At 39.7% G+C, this 19557-nt stretch overlaps 1 protein-coding gene across 2 annotated transcripts in view; it reads left to right on the top strand.

Moving 5' to 3' along the window:
• The window catches only part of nptnb (neuroplastin b), a 100324-nt gene that overhangs the window by 32113 nt on the left and 48654 nt on the right, over positions 1–19557 (top strand). The window contains exon 2 of one of the 2 annotated variants that reach the window (XM_061877650.1): positions 7177–7524. The exons of the other annotated variant lie outside the window; for it this stretch is intronic. Coding sequence (XP_061733634.1) covers positions 7177–7524 — 348 coding nt within the window. The remainder of the gene's footprint in view (positions 1–7176; positions 7525–19557) is intronic. 2 annotated transcript variants of the gene reach the window in all.

Raw genomic sequence — 19557 nt, 5'->3', positions numbered from 1 at the left:
TAACCCAACATTGTAGTGAGCATCACTCAGCTTTCATGTTGAATAAATTCAACCCAATAGTTGGGTTATGAATCAATCAACAATGAGTTAGCATGACTCAACTTTTGGGTTAAATAATTTAACCCAATAGTTAGGTTGGGAACAACCCAACATTTAGTTATCATAACTCAACTTTTTGGTTAAATAATTAAACGCTAAAGCTGTGTTGAAAAAATGTACCCAAAATGTTGAGTTCAAATAACTCCAATAAGGGATTCATCCTGTTCTGAACAAGCAGTTGGGTTAAAATTTAGTTATTTTTTAACCCAACATTTTTAGTGTGTACAAGGGGTTCTATTCGAAAGAAAACTAGCAGTTATTTCCTTCACCAATCGAGGACAAAGTTAAGGCCGTTTTCTGTTTTTTTTTTATACAGTTGATAGGCTTTGGGGGAGGGTTGAGAAGAGTGTCTGAGGTCCAGGTGATTTTTCATTAGATGAGGTTCATTAGTGTTGTCAGTGTGTTGTTGGGCTGACTAGCGATGTGGAACTAGAGCATGAATGAAGCCCAGACACATACTGGGACTTCTACAGCTCGGGCAATAACTCTCTTGGATCAGTTTATTAACGATACTGCAGTGTGAGGTAGATCCCAGTGGGCTATGTGATTTGTTGGTTTGGAATTCCAAGATATATCCGTGGAAGGTGGTGGCTTGACCTTCCTTTTTTACGACATAACTGGATTTTTTTTTATTTGGATGTGGGGGTGTTGGTGTCCAGCTCATCCAAATTGAAGGTTTGATGACCTTGTTTCTGCTGTCACAGCAATATCTGTGTGGGATTAAAGGAGATTAACCATATTCAGTCGCCCCCTAATGTGTGGCGTTTTCTGTGAAGTGCTCTTTAACAAGCACTTGATTGGTAATGTGACTCTGAGGACTAGTTCATGTATTTAAATACATAAAATATTGCAGACAAGTGCCTATTCCACGGGACTAATTGGGGGAGTTACAAGCCTACTTACTAATGTCCACTATTTTCCCCATTGAAACCAATGGAAATAAAAATATGATCCAACAGTCGTTAATAGTAAATGTAAGAACAGTAAAACAGTGTAGTTACTGCTTTTAATGTGAGTCAGTTTTTCTACAACTAAAATAATAAAAAATGTAGGAAAAATAGTTTTTTTATTGATTGATTTTTATATTTATTTATTATCTTCAAATTGGCATCATAACGCATACTCTGTTATTTGATAACTTCTTAACATTTGAGACTGGTCCGTATCATGGCTGCGTCTATACAAAATGGGGGGATGGGCGATATGGCCTGAAATCCATATCGTGATATATATTGCATTCTCCAGTGGGGCTGCACAAAGCCCCAAAAGACTAATTGCAATATTTCTCTCCTGGAAATTGAAATTCGATTTTTACATTACATACAGCCATCCATCCATCCATTCCTCCTGAATCTGAGGCTTAACTCGTGTGTGATCCCTCTACAATTGGAACACACCCTTTTGCCAATCCAGAGATACTGCCCCAGACTTCTACACTATGTTGAACAGACGTGTCACATTTTATATAATTAAACCTGCATAAAACGGTGAGACTGCTCAGTCAACATATTCTTGTCTCAAGGTGCCAAACATAACAACAATATGCAATAATTTACTTAAAAATATATTTGGCCTTATGCAGTCAGACTAAGAGCTTTTGTTTAGGTTGTGCTCTTAAACTGAGGAAACGGTGGATAAAAAACTATAGTGTTCATAATGTATTGTAATCATAATATAGTAATAATAATGCATGTAACCATTCAAAATGATATGAATTTGTATTTCTCATTACTGTCAAATTGTTTACTACTGTACTGTTATTGAAATCTAAATAACGCTATTATCCTAAATAAACAAACAAAACAATAATATGGACTCATTTCTGTAAGCAAAATTTTAACTCAAATGAATATTGAACATCTTAAAGTCCTTTTTTTTCCCCAGTTGAAAAAATGAGGTTGGATGTTGTGTTTTTCTTTGTTTCCATTATCGCTTGTTCGTCCGTGTTGATGGGCTCATATTGCCCATCCGATTTAAGGCTGGAATATTACCACAATGACATTTGGCTTTGTCATCATACTTTTTCGTCCTACACACTAAAACATGTTGGGTTAAAAAACAACTCAATTTTAACCCAACTGCTGGTTCAAAAAAGGACAAGCCCCTTATTTGACTTATTTTAAATCAACATTTTGGGTAAATTTTTTCAACCCAGCTTTGACGTTGAATTATTTAATTTAAAAGTTGAGTTATGCTAACTCAATGCTGTTTGATTCTTAACCCAACTATTGGGTTTCATTTATTTAACACAAAAGCTGAGTCATGCTCAGTACAATGTTGGGTTGCGCGATTTAGCGCTCCTTGACCCAACAGTTGGTTAAACATGATACATTTTACTGCTGGTTTGACCTGCTCCTTCCCAAATACAGATCGAAATTATTTTTATTCCATTAAAATATACTCAAAGCAAGATATGAGTGACGTTTTTTTTTACAAGAAATGCCGAGTATGGTCATAGTAGTCCTATACAGCATGCACAAATATGTTCATGGGATTTTAAATAATGCATAATAAAAGTATAATAATAATAATAAATAATAAAATTCCCTTCAATAATTTTTTTTAAAAAAATATTTTACCCCAAAATGCATTACTCATTGAAAATAAGCCAAAAATTGTTCATGATTTTGAAAACACAGACATTGAGTTAAAATGAGAGATGTCCGATAATGGCTTTTTGCCGATATCTGATATTCCGATATTGTCCAACTCTTAATTATGGATTCCGATATCAACCGATACCGATATATACAGTTGTGAAATTAACATATTATTATGCCTAATTTTGTTGTGATGCCCCGCTGGATGCATTAAAAAATGTAACAAGGTTTTCCAAAATAAATCAACTCAAGTTATGGAAAAAAATGCCAACATGGCACTGCCATATTTATTATTAAAGTCACAAAGTACATAATTTTTTTTAACATGCCTCAAAACAGCATCTTGGAATTTGGGACATGCTCTCCCTGAGAGAGCATGAGGAGGTTGAGGTGGGGGGTAGCAGAGGGGTGTATATTGTAGCGTTCTGTAAGAGTTAGTGCTGCAAGGAGTTCTGGGTATTTGTAATGTTGTGTTACGGTGCGGATGTTCTCCCGAAATGTGTTTGTCATTCTTGTTTGGTGTGGGTTCACAGTGTGGCGCATATTTGTAACAGTGTTAAAGCTGTTTATACTGCCACCCTCAGTGTGACCTGTATGGCTGTTGACCAAGTATGCATTGCATTCACTTGTGTGTGTGAGAAGCCATAGATATTATGTAATTGGGCTGGTACTTAAAGGCAGTGCCTTTAAGGTTTATTGGCGCTCTGTACTTCTGCCTATGTCTGTGTACCACTCCGTACAGCGGCGTTTTAAAAAGTCATACATTTTACTTTTTGAAACCGATACCGATAATTTCCGATGTTACATTTTAAAGCATTTATCGGCCGATAATATCGGCAGTCCGATATTATCATACATCTCTAGTTAAAATAATACTACTATAACCCAAAAAATGGATTGCTCGTCATAAAAATGACACCAAAATTTAACCCAACACTCGCAACTCATAAATTGGGTTATCAAAATAACCCAGCATTTTTTAGTGTGTAGTTGTCATTGCTTTGAGGAAGTTCTCAGTAGGGAGTCCCAATGGTCTCCATCTGTGCTTCCTGTCTTGCCTTCCGTCCACCGGAACACAGATTTTGAATGACTGCAAAGAGGGCTTACTGCGTTTCGTTAATTCTACTGTTAAATAAACACTCTCAGCTACTGAGAACGATGCACAAAGTGAGACGTATTTCTCCCATTTTGAAGCGAGAGACGAACAAACGTGAGGCACACCAATTCTGATTGGCGAACATGTCTATCACAAAAGTGAGGGTGAAGAAAAAAAAAACCAAAACCTCAGCCTCTTCCGGTTATGTTATCTCACTAATTAAAACCTTGGTGTCGATTAATCCTGTAGCCGCCTCCAGGGATAACGATCACAATATATTATTTGGTATGTTAATGACCATGGAACTATTTCAAAAGGTGTTACAAAGGCTTCTAATTTGGCTGCGGATTTATAAATGTATGTAAAAAAATATATTATTAATCTAGTTGCTAAATGACTGTTTGTGGCTGGTTACTTTCTGATGTAACATGTTTATATCTACACTTAAGTTCAAATGTAATAAGCACTTATTCTTTTGATGTTTGGATGCTGTTGCGTCCGACCAGTCTTCTTATCAGAGAATAAAACACACTGGTCAATTCCAAGTGCTTTCAGATGACATATATGTTGAGTAAGAAGGACCACCAAGACAGAATAGCAATACTATCAGGTTTTACTAAAGCTATAGGAGACGAGCCCTCACAACGCTGTAATAGCAGCATCAAGAAGGGGTCTAAAAATCAAACGGGAAGAGTCAGTTCCATTTAGTATGAAAACAGCCCCTCCCGCCTAGAAAGAAATACAGCCTTTTTGTTCTAAACGAACAAGGCCTACTCCACAAAAAGGGAGTACATTATACCCCCAATAGACATTCCAGTGCCTTCAGGGTGAAACAGAGTTTATTAGCGGACATAAGATACAAGCACGGAGATCACGAGAAGACACACTACAGAGGAAAATACAAGCTGCTTTAAACATGACTATAGATTAAAAAGAACACTTAAAAATATCGCATTCCCACAATACTTTACATTGGTTTTGTGTGATCCTAAAAAATATTGACCTATTCTGATACTATACTTGGTAGTGTTACTCTCAATGTTTGTATCGTACCGCCCACTTTTGTTTACATTCCAGAGCTCTTGCTTGCGATTAGCATATCCTCCAATGGTGTGTAGTGTAACATGTTAAGACAGTTCTCGCCCTCCAGAGATAATGGTACTTAGTTTATTTGCCGCCATGGAGGCGAGGACTGTAGGCTTAGAAGTAGCTTTGCACAGTGGAGGGACGTTAGCCGCCAGCAAGAATGCCATAACGCCTTGGGGACGCGCTCTTTCCCTTGTCTCTGTCAAATTTGCAGTACGAATATGTCATCAACATGCATTGTCACAATATTCCGATTGAAGATATTAAAAATGTACATTGTTTATATTGTATATTGCGCAATTGTGTGTGTGTGTGTGAGTGATAGGGAGAAAGGCTTGTTTGGGAAGACCCCAACTTTTCCAAACAAGCTTGTAAATCTTTTTGAGACAATATTTTCTCACATTTGCTGCAGTGTGTTCAGGGTTAGATGTTCCAATGTTATTGTTCACTGTGTTTGATTAAGCCTGCACCAACATGTGGTATAGGAACCTCTTTCCACATCTGTGGAAGGCATTTTCACAAATGCATGTTCCTCAGAAATGTGGCAAAATTTGAAGCATAATAATCAGGATTTCAAACAGTACAAGATGTGTTTCCTATAGTCGCTAACAAAAACAAGATTGAACAAAAGTGAACGTTCTACCTAGGTGTGCTTGGTTTAAAGGCCTACTGAAATGAGATTTTCTTATTTAAACGGGGATAGCAGGTCCATTCTATGTGTCATACGTGATCATTTCGCGATATTGCAATATTTTTGCTGAAAGGATTTAGTAGAGAACATCCACGATAAAGGTCGCAAATTTCGGTGCTATGACAAAAGCCCTGCTTCTACTGGAAGTCGCAGATGATGACGTCGCAAGTGTGGGGGCTCCTCATTGTTTATAATGGGAGCCTCCAACAAAAAGTGCTATTCGGACCGAGAAAACAACAATTTCCCCATTAATTTGAGCGAGGATGAAAGATTCGTGTTTGAGGATATTGATAGCGACGGACTAGAAAAAAAAAAAAAAAACGCGATTGCATTGGGACGGATTCCGATGTTTTAGACACATTTAGTAGGATCATTCTGGGAAATCCCTTATCTTTCTATTATGTTGCTAGTGTTTTAGTGAGTTAAATAGTACCTGATAGTCGGAGGTGTACGTCCACGGGTGTCTTGACACGCAGTGTCTCAGGGGAGTCGACGGCAGCTTTTTGGACGGGGCAAGCTCAGCTTTTCTCCAGTAAGAAGTGACTTTTTAAACACAATTTTCTCACCGAAACCTGCTGGTTGACATTCCGTCGTGTTTCATGATCCATAGTAAATTTTCACCTCCAGGAATTTTAAACAAGGAATCACCGTGTGTTTGTGTGGCTAAAGGCTAAAGCTTCCCAACTCCATCTTGCTACTTTGACTTCTCCAATATTCATTGAACAAATTGCAAAAGATTCAGCAACACAGATCTCCAAAATACTGTATAATTATGCCGTTAAAGTAGACGATATTCAGCTGTGTGTGTGCGCAGCGCTCATACTTCCTAAAAACCCGTGACGTCTTGCGCACACGTCATCATTACACAACGTTTTCAAGACGAAACTCCCGGTAAATTTAAAATTGTAATTTAGTAAACTAAAAAGGCCGTATTGGCATGTGCTGCAATGTTAATATTTCATCATTGATATATAAACTATCAGACTGCGTGGTGGTCAGTAGTAGTGGGTTTCAGTAGGCCTTTAAGGTATACTGAAAGAATATCCAATCCACATTGAGTTTGGTATCAGAGCGAACAAACCTAAAGTTAACTTTCAGGAAGTTTTCCCGTATCGAGGTCAAGCGAGAGCGAGGCTGCCACTGATTGCTGCTGCGACGTGCCAAAAAGAGTCGGGTGATTGTTGACAAGCGTGCGTCTGCTCAACAAGGGTCTCTGATGAAAAGACTTCAGGGGAACCAGACGTGACTGATTAAACTCAAACAGATTGTCAATAGCACTCTCTTTTTAGCACATATTTACAAAGCAGCTTTCTTTTTAAAGGTAATTTGCACTTTACATGCACAATATTGAGTGTGTCCTGACAATAGAACGACTTCTGATCGACTGTCTGAGACTTTTTGACAGCTCCCTAAGCTTTTCTTTTCACGCCTATCAATAATTTGGGGCTCTTGCTTCCGTCTTTGATCATGCTGTTTTTCCAAGATGTACTCTGATTATATTAATTTTCCTTCTCCATCCCTTGTCCCTTTCTTACCTCTTCTTACTCAAATCATCCTCTACCCTTTCCTACCCTATACACTCCTGCTTTTCTTCCTCCTCTCAGCTGGGTTTGTCAAGTCGCCAATGTCTGAGACTAAGCTCACGGGAGACACCTTTGAGCTGTACTGCGACGTGGTCGGTAACCCCACCCCGGAGATCCAGTGGTGGTATGCGGAGATCAACAGAGCCGACTCCTTCAAGCAGCTTTGGGATGGAGCCCGCAAGCGCCGCGTGTCCATCAACACTGCCTCCGGTTCCAATAGGGTCAGCGTGCTCGGCATCACGCGCCTCACATTGGAAGACTCTGGGACCTATGAGTGTCGGGCGAGTAACGACCCCCGGCGAAATGACCTTCGGCAAAACCCTGCCATCACCTGGATTCGGGCCCAGGCCATCATATCGGTGCTACAGAGTGAGTGTTCAATCTTCTTAAACCTCAAGGGTCAACAAACACCCGACCACTCCTACCTTAAAACCGGGATCCCTTTTCAGATAAAAGCAGTGGCTTTCCAGTGACAACCTCACAAATTCCACTTTATTCACATGACGCTGTGTATTTAACAAAAAAGTTATTTTTTGGTCAGGTTTTTAGCAAGTGAATTATATTTATATAGCGCTTTTCTCTAGTGACTCAAAGCGCTTTACATAGTGAAACCCAATATCTAAGTTACATTTAAACCAGTGTGGGTGGCACCGGGAGCAGGTGGGTAAAGTGTCTTGCCCAAGGAAACAACGGCAGTGACTAGGATGGCGGAAGCGGGAATCGAACCTGCAACCCTCAAGTTGCTGGCACGGCCACTCTACCAACTGAGCTATACCGCCAAGTGCAAGTGCCTCAATTAGCTGCAAGAATAATGTCTTCCAAAACAAAATTCTCAACTCCATCCCATTCACTTTGTTGTACAGAACAGTTTCCACGAGAAAACCTGATCGTCATTAGTCGTCACTCGTTTAATGCAGCTACCGTATTTTTCGGACTATAAGTCGCAGTTTTTTTCCTAGTTTGGCCAGGGTTTCCACTTATACTCAAGAGCGACTTATGTGTGAAATTATTAACACATTACCATAAAATATAAAATAATATTGTTTAGCTCATTCACAAAAGAGACTAAACGTATAAGATTTCATGGGATTTATCGATTAGGAGTGACAGATTGTTTGGTAAACATATAGCATGTTCTACATGTTCTAGTTATTTGAATGACTCTTACCATAATATGTTACGTTAACATACCAGGCACCTTCTCAGTTGGTTATTTATGCGTCATATAACGTACACTTATTCAGCCTGTTGTTCACTATTCTTCATTTATTTTAAATTGCCGTTCAAATGTCTATTCTTGGTGTTGGGTTTTATCAATTAAATTTCCCCCAAAAATGCAACTTATACTCCAGTGCGACTAATATATGTTTTTTTTATTCTTCATTATGCATTTTCGGCAGGTGCGACTTACACTCGGAAAAATACGGTAATTGGTTACAAACCCGGTAGTGGTAATCACATTTCTGCAAAGTAGGTTAACTATTAAAATTCAGATATTTTCATAGTTGGCATTAAAAAAAAGTTTACATTAAAAAAAAACATAATTAGACACCTTTTAACATGAAAAAACACCTAAATACTTTATTGTCCAGACTATAAGCCACTACTTTTTTTCCACACGCTTTGAAACCTGCGGCTTATAAAACAGTCCGACTACTTTGTGGATGTTTCTAAAGGCCATAATGTTTTGTGTTCAACAAATAGTTTGGATGGATGAATAGTAGCTAAACTCTGCTATCATTAGCTAACAACACATGGGGTATAGTTCACATGCTCAAAGCCAAAAAAAGGCGAGATATAATGCTTGTGACACTTAGCAGCTGCGCCAAAGATTCAAACAGCCACTTCAAATCCTTGTAAGTAGCGTAAAAGATGCCATAAACTGTATCAGACAAAACAACGGGCCGGAGAACACACACAAGCATAGCTATTTAGTTTTTCGTCAGCCTTTTAGCTGACGAAAAACTAAATTATAGATAGTTATCAGAGCTCCCGGCTTTTCTTTTCTCTGTAAATGTGAAGCTCGTTAAGAGTCCGTATTCTGTCCACAAAAAAGGAGGTTTTTTATCTTCTTGACATCAAAAATACCTGACATTTTATAAGCCACCGATTACGCACCTCTCAAAAGTGGAGCAAACGACTTAGGGAAATTATGTATTTTTCTCAAATTTGGTGCTCTTAAACAGATTCTTTGTGAGACATCAGAAAGTCAATTTTACATTATTAGGAGACCTTTAAATTATTCTCCGCAATCATATTTGACAAACCTAAAAACTGCATTTTTGTCTTCTTTACCCCATGAACCTTTGTTCCAAATGTCTTTTTGGCTAATCATTGGCTTCTCTTCTGAATCCTAATCTCTTTGTAAAACCTCATGGTCCATTTCATTCAACGCAAACCTGGCGGTGCTGGGAAGTAACTGCACTTTCCTTAGAGTTTTATCATATATTTGCTCTCTAATTTCACAGTGATCCGATTATAGGGATCGGAGGCATATTTTATTTCCACAAAACAGTCTCCCTGGACTTGTCTGAGCGTGGCGTAACCTTGTGCCTTCTCAGCCATTAAAGCGTGTGACTGTGAATCAGTAATGACATTACACCCCTTTAAACCCTCTGCTCTGTGCACACAAACACTCGGAACAAACTGAATCGAGAGTGGACCTTCCTCGTCCGTGCATGCTTGGCCGCTCTGCCCACTGAAGCATAAGGGAGACGTGGAATGTTGTTAGTCATCGTGAGCGTTTCCACCGGAGAGGCTTAGAGGAGTGCGATCTTCGCTGGCAGATCTTTCTGACGAAATACGATGTGTTTGCACGATTTGATTAGGTTAAGATGATCTGTGATTAGAATGACAGTAGCTGTCCACTTCTCTCATTCACTTGTTACAGCATGTTTTTTATAGAACGAAAATGCTCATATCGTAATTCTTTACGGCTGAAGAGGACCTTTTCACACAACACAGTGGAAGTCAGTTCGGCTTACAGTGGCAAGGGGATTCATACGGCCCCATGCGTTGCGGTTTACCTGACACATGAAACGTGGCGAATTGGGGTGTGTGCACTGTCCACTTTAATGGCAGTAGAGTGTTGAATATCTTAAAACGTGTTTTGTGGCAATTCCAACTTTGACCACAGTAGAAGTGTTGCTTTACATTATTTTTTATCAGACACCATTGCAAAATGGTTAAGCCCCCCCCTATTCCTGTCACGCCAGACCCACCCAGGAATGGGTGCAAATGGATCCTTCCCTTACTGTGTGTCATCGAGTCAAGTCCATCGTGTTCTTCTTTTTGATAAAAACTAGTGCCAGCTTGAGCTGGTGTCGACATGCTGTGTCGTGGACATTTTTAAAAAGAACTGGTTCGTTTAGGTCTTCCTCGTTATTGCTAAGCAACGCAAACAACAATAGCGACATAACTAGCTTTTTTTATCTCATGTTGTATTTTTCCATTGTATAAATGTTTGGTAGTGCATGTATTCTTTGTATTTTAATTTTGTATGCTCCTAAATGGACCCCAGGAAGACTAGCAGTCGCCTTGGCGTCAGCTAATGGGGATCCATTTAATAAACAATCAATAAACAATAAACTAATCGCCTCGTAACACAGTATTTCAAAATGCAAACAGTGTTTTTACAATACATGTCTAAGTTTGGCCAATACTGGGTAGTCTTATGCACACTGAAATGATCAAAACCCCCATAAAGTACTAATTATGATTCTTTCAACATGAGGTACTATGCAAGACGGAGCTACCGACAGAGATATCGATATACAAGTTGGCACGTTGTGCAATTGGTGAATAAAAACAGAATCCAATGATTACCAAATCCTTTTCAACCAATATTCAATTGAATAGACTGAAAAGACAAGACACTTAACGTTCAAACTGGAAAACTTTCGTTATTCTTTACAAATATTAGCTCATTTGGATTTTGATGCCTGCACCATGTTTCAAAAAAGCTGGCACAAGTGGTAAAAAGATTGAGAAAGTTGAGGAATGCTCATCAAACACTTGATCGCAAAATCCCACAGGTGAACAGGCTGATTGGGAATAGGTGGGTTCCATGATTGGATATAAAAGCAGCTTCCATGAAATGCTCAGTCGTTCACAAACAAGGATGGGACGAGGGTCACCACTTTGTGAACAGTTTCAGAACAACATTTCTCAACGAGTTATTGCAAGGAACTTGGGAATTTCACCATCAAAGGTCTGTAATATCCTCAAAACATTCAGAGAATACGGAGAAATCACTGCACGTGACATTGAATGCCCGTGACCTTGGATCTTTCAGGCGTTACTGCATTAAAAACCGATTTCAGTCTGTAAAGGATATCACCACATGGGCTCAGAAACACTTCAGAAAACTACTGTGAGTAACTCCACTTAGTCGCTACATCTGTAAGTGCAAGTTAAACCTCTACTTTACAAAGCGGAAGACATTTATCAACAACACCCAGCACTGGCGCCGGCTTCGCTGTGCCCAAGCTCATCTACAAACCCCGTTTCCATATGAGTTGGTAAATTGTGTTATTTGTAAATATAAACTGAATACAATGATTTACAAATCCTTTTCAACCCATATTCAATTGAATGCACTACAAATAAAAGTAGTTGGGAAAGCGCATGTTCACCACTGTGTTACATCACCTTTTCTTTTAACAACATTCAAAAAACGTTTGGGAACTGAGGAAACTAATTGTTGAAGCTTTGAAAGTGGAATTATTTCCCATTCTTGTTTTATGTAGAGCTTCAGTCGTTCAACAGTCCGGGGTCTCCGCTGTCGTATTTTACGCTTGATAATGCGCCACATATTTTTGATGGGAGACAGGTCTGGACTGCAGGCAGGCCAGGAAAGTACCCGCACTCATTTTTAAGAAGCCACGCTGTTGTAACACTTGTCTTGCTGAAATAAGCAGGGGCGTCCATGATAACATTGCTTGGATGACAACATATGTTGTTCCAAAACCTGTATGGACCTTTCAGCATTAATGGTGCCTTCACAGATGTGTAAGTTACCCATGCCTTGGGCACTAATACACCCCCATACCATCACAGATGCTGGCTTTTGAACTTTGCGCCTATAACAATCCGAATGGTTATTTTCCTCTTTGTTCAGAGGACACCACGTCTTCTATTTCCAAAGATAATTTTAAATATGGACTCGTCAGACCATAGTACACCTTTCCACTTTACATCAGTCCATCTTTGGTGAGCTCAGGCTCTGCCAAGCCGGCAGCGTTTCAGGATATTGTTGATAAATGGCTTTGGCTTTGCAAAGTAGAGATTTAACTTGCACTTACAGATGTAGCGACAAACTGTAGTTACTGACAGTGGTTTTATGAAGTGTTCCAGAGCCCATGTGGTGATATCCTTTACACACTGATGTCGGTTTTTGATGCAGTACCGCCTGAGGGATCAAAAGTCTGTAATATCATCGCTTACGTGCAGTGATTTCTCCAGATACTCTGAACTTTTTGATGATTTTACAGACCGTAGATGGTAAAATCCCAAAATTCCTTGCAATAGTTTGTTAAGAAATGTTGTGTTCTAAAACTTTTTGACAATTTGCTTACAAAGTGGTGACCCTCGCCCCATCCTTGTTTGTGAATTAATTAGCATTTCATGTAAGCTGCTTTTATACCCAATCGTGGCACCCAACTGTTCCCAATTAGCCTGCAGACCTGTGGGATGTTACATATAAGTGTTTGATGAGTATTCCTCAACTTTATCAGTATTTATTGCCACCTTTCTCAACTTCTTTGTCACGTGTTGCTGGCATTAAAATCTAAAGTTAATGATTATTTGCACAAAAAAAAAAAGTTTATCAGTTTGAACATCAAATATGTTGTCTTTGTAGCATATTCAACTGAATATGGGTTGAAAAGGATTTGCAAATCATTGTATTCCGTTCATATTTACATCTAAAACAATTTCCCAACTGATATGGAAACGGGGTTTGTAAGATGGACTGATGCAAAGTGGAAAAGTGTTCTGTGGTCTGACGATTCCACATTTGAAATTTTTTTAGGAAACTGTGGATGTCGTGCCCACCATAACAAAGAGGAAAATAACCATCTGGATTGTTCTCGGCGCAAAGTTCAAAAGCCAACATCTCTGATGTTACGGGGGTGCATTAGTGCCCAAGGCATGGGTAACTTACATTTCTGTGAAGGCACCATTAATGCTGAAAGGTGCCTGCCATCCAAGCAATATTATCATGAATGCCCCTTCTTATTTCAGCAAGACAATGATAAGCCTCGTGTTACAACAGCGTGGCTTCATAGTTAAAGAGTGCGGGTACTCGACTGGCATGCCTATAGTTCAGCCCTGTCTCCCATTGAAAATGTGTGGGATCTCTGCACTCTGTGAAATCATTAGCCCAGGAAATAAATTATGGTAATGCTTAAAATTACCAAAATACTGTAAATATTACATGTTATCCTGAAATTGTCTGTAACTACTTTACATATATACAGTACTTACAGCATGCATATACAACGTTGCTGGAGACTTTTTTTGAGGGCTTTTTAGTAAAAATGGGTCAATTCCAATTATCATTGTTAGCCGCCTCTTGCTGGCAGTTTTTCACCGTTTAAAATGCACAGAAATGAGAAAGACAAGTGCTCTTGTCCCACAAAAAGATTGTTGATGATGGACACAATTCCAATTGAAGCTGCTACGGTGTGGCTCAGAGGGTAGAGCGACCGTGCCAGTAACTTGAGGGTTCCACGTTTGAGTCCAGCCTCCGCCATTTAAGTCACTGTCATTGCGTCATTAGGCAAGACAGTTTACCCATCATGCTCCTAGTGCCACCCACACTGGTTTAAAACATGTAAATATTGGGTTTCACAATGTAAAAGCACTTTAAGTCTCTAGAAAATGTGCTATATACATATAATTAACTAATGTCATGGCTACAATAGTTCATATGGCCACATTCCTGGGTGTATATTTGGTGAGAGGTGGGTTAATCATTTTGCAATGCAGACTGCGGAAAATGATGAAAAGTCCCACTAACATAGTGGTCAAAGTTGAAATTGCCACAAAAGACATTTTAAGATATTCAAGACGACTACCATCTGGCAGCAAAAGTGAATAGTGCACGCCACACATTTTTCACGTTTCATGTGCCAGGTAAACGGGCGACAAATGGAACCATGTGGATGCTCTTCTTACTAGAGATGTAGATGTTTCGAGGGTGCTCACATTCAATCATTGTGACACCCCACTTCCTCATTCAAACCTCCAGGACAGGTGCGCTCACACTTTTTCTGCAGGTGAGCTACTTTTCAATTGACCAAGTCGAGGAGATCTACCTCATTCCTATTTATAATTTATATTTATTTATTTATGAAAGAGACATTTTTGTTAACAAGTTAATGGTGTTTAATGATAATACAAGCATGTTTAACACACATAGATTCCTTTCTTTCATGAAGACAAGAATATAAGTTGGTGTATTTGATTCTGATGACTTGCATTGATTGGAATTAGACAGTGGTGCTGATAACATCCGCATTTTCAAATGGAGGAAAAAAAAAGTCCTCCTTTCTGTCCAATACCACATGAAAGTGGTTGGATTTGGCATCTCATTTGTCCAACCTGCATACTCGTTTTTAAACACTTTGTTATGAGAGTAGCATATGTGTGTGGCCCTTTAATGTCTGGCAGCAGGTGAGTGACGTCAGTGAGAGTGCGGGTGGGCAAGCAAGTGAGAAAGCGGTCGCTGAGGGCGGGGGAGAAATACATTGGCATCAAACTCCGTAGCTTGCTAGCTTGTGCACGCTAGCTTTCTGAGACTCTTATTTTCTTAGCACAGGCAGGATGAAACAGGTATTTTATGGTGAAGACAGGAACTGTGCAGTCGGTCTTTAAAGTTTTGACAGTAGGTACGGAGTCTCTAGAAATAAAATGTGTTTCTCTGCGTCCGCCCTGTTAGTGATTTTTTTCTTAAATATGAGATCGCAGCAGCCAGCGTCATCTCACAAGATCCTCGGGTGCCGAGAATGTCAAACAACTGACGAAAGGGAAGTCTTGGTATGATTGATGATTGCTCATTTTTATGTATATTTTTTAATGCCTGGCTTGAGATTGACTGACACACCCTCCGAGATCGACCAGTCGATCGCGATCGACGTAATGGGCACCCCTGCTCCAGGATATGCACACGCACAAAGAAAAAGAACAACACCCAAGTGCAAGGGTAGTGTTAAATTTGATTTCTGTTTTCGCTCAGCTCTTTAAACTCTGCACGGTGGCCATTGCATCCATCTTTAATTCTGCAAAGATCCCTCATTTGCTTGGGCACTGACACGAAAAATTACAACCAGTTAAATTTAATCTGGTCGGTCTAAAGTGTTTTTACAAAGTTGAACTACTAATTGTGATGAATACAGATATTTACTGATGATTTTTTTTCTTGTCAACCACTAATGGGAACATAAGCAAGCTTGTGGTTTTCTGGTTATACTTGTTGGCCCCTTTAACTGTAAGGCAACACAAGTGTAGAGAACGTCACCACTGCGAAATGTGAAAATAAAGAGGTTAATTTGAGTCTTCATTGTGAAAACTTATGCAACTGAATTTTTTGGGTTGGAATTTTGGGTACTTATTTTTTTTTCTTACATCAAATTATAATGTTAATGGGCAGCACGGTGGAAGAGGGGTTAGTGCATCTCCCTCACAATACGAAGCTCCTGAGTAATCCTGGATTCAATCCCGGCCTCGGGATCTTTCTGTGTGAAGTTTGCATGTTCTCCCCGTGAATGCATGGGTTCCCTCCGTGTACTCCAGCTTCCTCCCACTTTCAAAAACATGCACCTGGGGATAAGTTGATTGGCAACATCAAATTGGCCCGAGTGTGTGAAAGCTGTCTGTCTATCTGTGTTGGCCCTGCGATGAGGTGGCGACTTGTCCAGGGTGTACGCCGCCTTCCGTCTCGAATGCAGCTAAGATAGGCTCCAGCGACCCCAAAAGGGACAAGCGGTAGAAAATAGATGGATGGATATACTGATCATTTTTATCAAAGAAAAGGCTGTTATCAAAATGCGTGAGTTTAAAAATGCAGGGTCTGACATTTCACAGGAAACAAATTCCATCCATCCATTTTTTACCGCTCGTCCCGTCAAATTCAGTGTTGAAAAATTCAGTGTAAAAAAAATTCAGTGCTGAAATATTCCATCCATTTCCTACCGCTTATTCCCTTTGGGGTCGGGGCGGCGCTGGTGCCTATCTGAAATATTCAGTGTGCGGAAAAATGTGCTGCTTCGAAACGCCAGACCCACTTCCAGGAAAATGGAGACTGAAGCAATCGCTCTCCATTCAGAACCAGCCCATGAGGTGTCAAGTTTGAAGTCACGTGACAAAGAGGCAGGTTAGGCAGCGCTACACACTAAAGGCCACGTAATCTACTGTATGTGCTTGGATCCCTATTTTATGAACATTTCCAACAGTGTCGGTTGCTGTGCAATAGTACAAAAAAAAATCCCAAGGTTCCGCAAAAAGGATAAAAGGTGATCACACGATGGTACAAACACACACAATAATGATTGATGTTAAAAACGTTATAACAGACTATCTCAAAAACAAAATGACATTTACCGTATTTCCTTGAATTGCCGCCGGGGCGCTAATTATTTTAAAACCTCTTCTCACTCCTGCGCTTACCAAAGGCATGCGGTAAAAGTAAGAATGCGCAAATTATTTTAAAACCTCTTCTCACTCCGTCACTTACCAAAGGCATGCAGTAGAAATTTGAGTGTGATGTAAGCTTGGACCTTAAATCTTACTGAATAGCTCTTAATCTTCTTCCCTTTACGCGATTTCAAATTACCGGTATTGAAATCAGCCTCCTCCATTTTGAAAACGATGACAGGGGAAGTGTCACTCTTGACGTCACGAGTTTGACCAGGCAGTAATACTAAGCATGCGCTAATTATTTTGCGAAGCGAGTTTGACCAGGCAGTAATTCAAGGCAGGCGCATACTATATGTCCTGCGGCAATTCAAGAAAATACGGTAATTTTTTTTACTGAAGAGGACACTCAGAATGTAAATGGGTTACACTTGTGTTGCGTTTTTCTACCTTCAAGGTATTTAAAGCGCTTTGAGACTATTTTTTACATTCACACACACATTCACACACACTGGCAAGAGCTCCCATGCAAGGCCCTAACCACGACCCATCAAGAGCAAGGACACAACGGATGTTGGATAAGGACGGGGATTGAACCAGGAACCATCAAGTTGCTGGCACGGCCACTCTCCCAATGGAGTCATGTACAATACTAAACAATGAACAATAAGACACTGTATATTGAGAGTATATGAACGTGGTTCCCCTACTGCAGACCACGTCCTGGATCGACATATTTTATAATCAAGCAAAAACAACAAAGATGCAACAAAATACGGCACAATTTAAACACTACGGGGTAAAAAACAACCACATATTTGATATACAAACCCCGTTTCCATATGAGTTGGGAAATTGTGTTAGATGTAAATATAAACGGAATACAATGATTTGCAAATCCCTTTCAAGCCATATTCAATTGAATGCACTACAAAGACAAGATATTTGATGTTCAAACTCATAGACTTTATTTTTTTACGCAAATAATATTTAACTTAAAATTTCATGGCTGCAACACGTGCCAAAGTAGTTGGGAAAGGGCATGTTCACCACTGTGTTACATCACCTTTTCTTTTAACAACACTCAATAAACGTTTGGGAACTGAGGAAACTAATTGTTGGCGCTTTGAAAGTGAAATTCTTTCCCCGTTCTTGTTTTATGTAGAGCTTTAAACGTTCAACAGTCCGGGGTCCCCGCTGTTGTATCTTACGCTTCATAATGTGCCACACATTTTCGATGGGAGTGGAAAATGTGGACTGCAGGTGGGGCAGGAAAGTACCCGCACTCTTTTTTTACGAAGCCATGCTGTTGTAACACTTATCTTGCTGAAATAAGCAGGGGCGTCCATGATAACATTGCTTGGATGACAACATATGTTGCTCCAAAACCTGTATGGACCTTTCAGCATTAATGGTGCCTTCACAGATGTGTAAGTTACCCATGCCTTGGGCACTAATACACCCCCATACTATCACAGATGCTGGCTTTTGAACTTTGCGCCTATAACAATCCGAATGGTTATTTTCCTCTTTGTTCTGGAGGACACCACGTCGTCTGTTTCCAAATATAATTTGAAATGGGGACTCGTCAGACCACAGAACACCTTTCCACTTTGCATCAGTCCATCTTAGATGATTTTTGGCCCAGCCAAGCCGACGGCGTTTCAGGATATTGTTGATAAATGGGTTTGGCTTTGCATAGTAGAGTTTTAACTTGCACTTACAGATGTAGCGACCAACTGTAGTTACTGACAGTGGTTTTATAAAGTAATCCTGAGTCCATGTGGTGATATCCTTTACACACTGATGTCAGTTTTTGATGCAGTACCGCCTGGGGGATCAAAAGTCCGTAATATCATTACTTACGTGCAGTGATTTCTACAGATTCTCTGAACTTTTTGATGATTTTACCGACCGTAGATGGTAAAATTCCTAAATTCCTTGCAATGGCTCATTGAGAAAAGTTGTTCTAAAACTGTTCGACAATTTGTGTACAAAGTGGTGACCCTCGCCCCATCCTTGTTTGTGAATTACTTAGCATTTCATGGAAGCTGCTTTTATACCCAATCATGGCACCCAACTCTTCCAAATTAGCCTGCACACATGTGGGGTGTTCCAAATAAGTGTTTGATGAGCATTCCTCAACTTTATAAGTATTTATTGGCACCTTTCCCATCTTCTTTGTCACTCATTGCTGGCATCAAATTCTAAAGTTAATGATTATTTGCACAAAAAAAAAATGTTTATCAGTTTGAACATCAAATATGTTGTCTTTGTAGCATATTCAACTGAATATGGGTTGAAGATGATTTGCAAATCATTGTATTCCGTTTATATTTACATCCAACACAATTTCACAACTCATATGGAAAAGGGGTTTGTAATACTGTCCTGCAGAACTTTGCTGTAGAAATCTGCCTCCGCCTGACACTCGTCTCTCAGGCTTGTTGCTGTGTAAACAAGCCTCGTCTGCATGGAGCAGAGCTTCCGATGGTTACCGTAGTAACCCATATGTCACTCAAAAGTGCAGATTGCAACCATTGGCATCATTTCTATAGATTGAAACTATCCAGCCGTCCGCAGTGAAATGTTTATTACGTTGTATTATATCCAGGTAGCCCAGGTAACTGTTGTTCTGTGCTGTCTTGCAAGACCCATGTCAGTGACTTCAAACTCCACACCTCATTGATCTGAGAAATGATCGATTGCTTCAGTCTTCATTTACCTTTTTGAAGCAGCACATTTTTGTACACTGAATTTTTCAGC

This window comes from Nerophis ophidion, linkage group LG02 (assembly GCF_033978795.1).
Source record: "Nerophis ophidion isolate RoL-2023_Sa linkage group LG02, RoL_Noph_v1.0, whole genome shotgun sequence".
NCBI lineage: Eukaryota > Metazoa > Chordata > Actinopteri > Syngnathiformes > Syngnathidae > Nerophis > Nerophis ophidion.
Note: the sequence above shows the minus strand (reverse complement) of the source record. Positions and strands in the feature narration are given on the sequence as shown.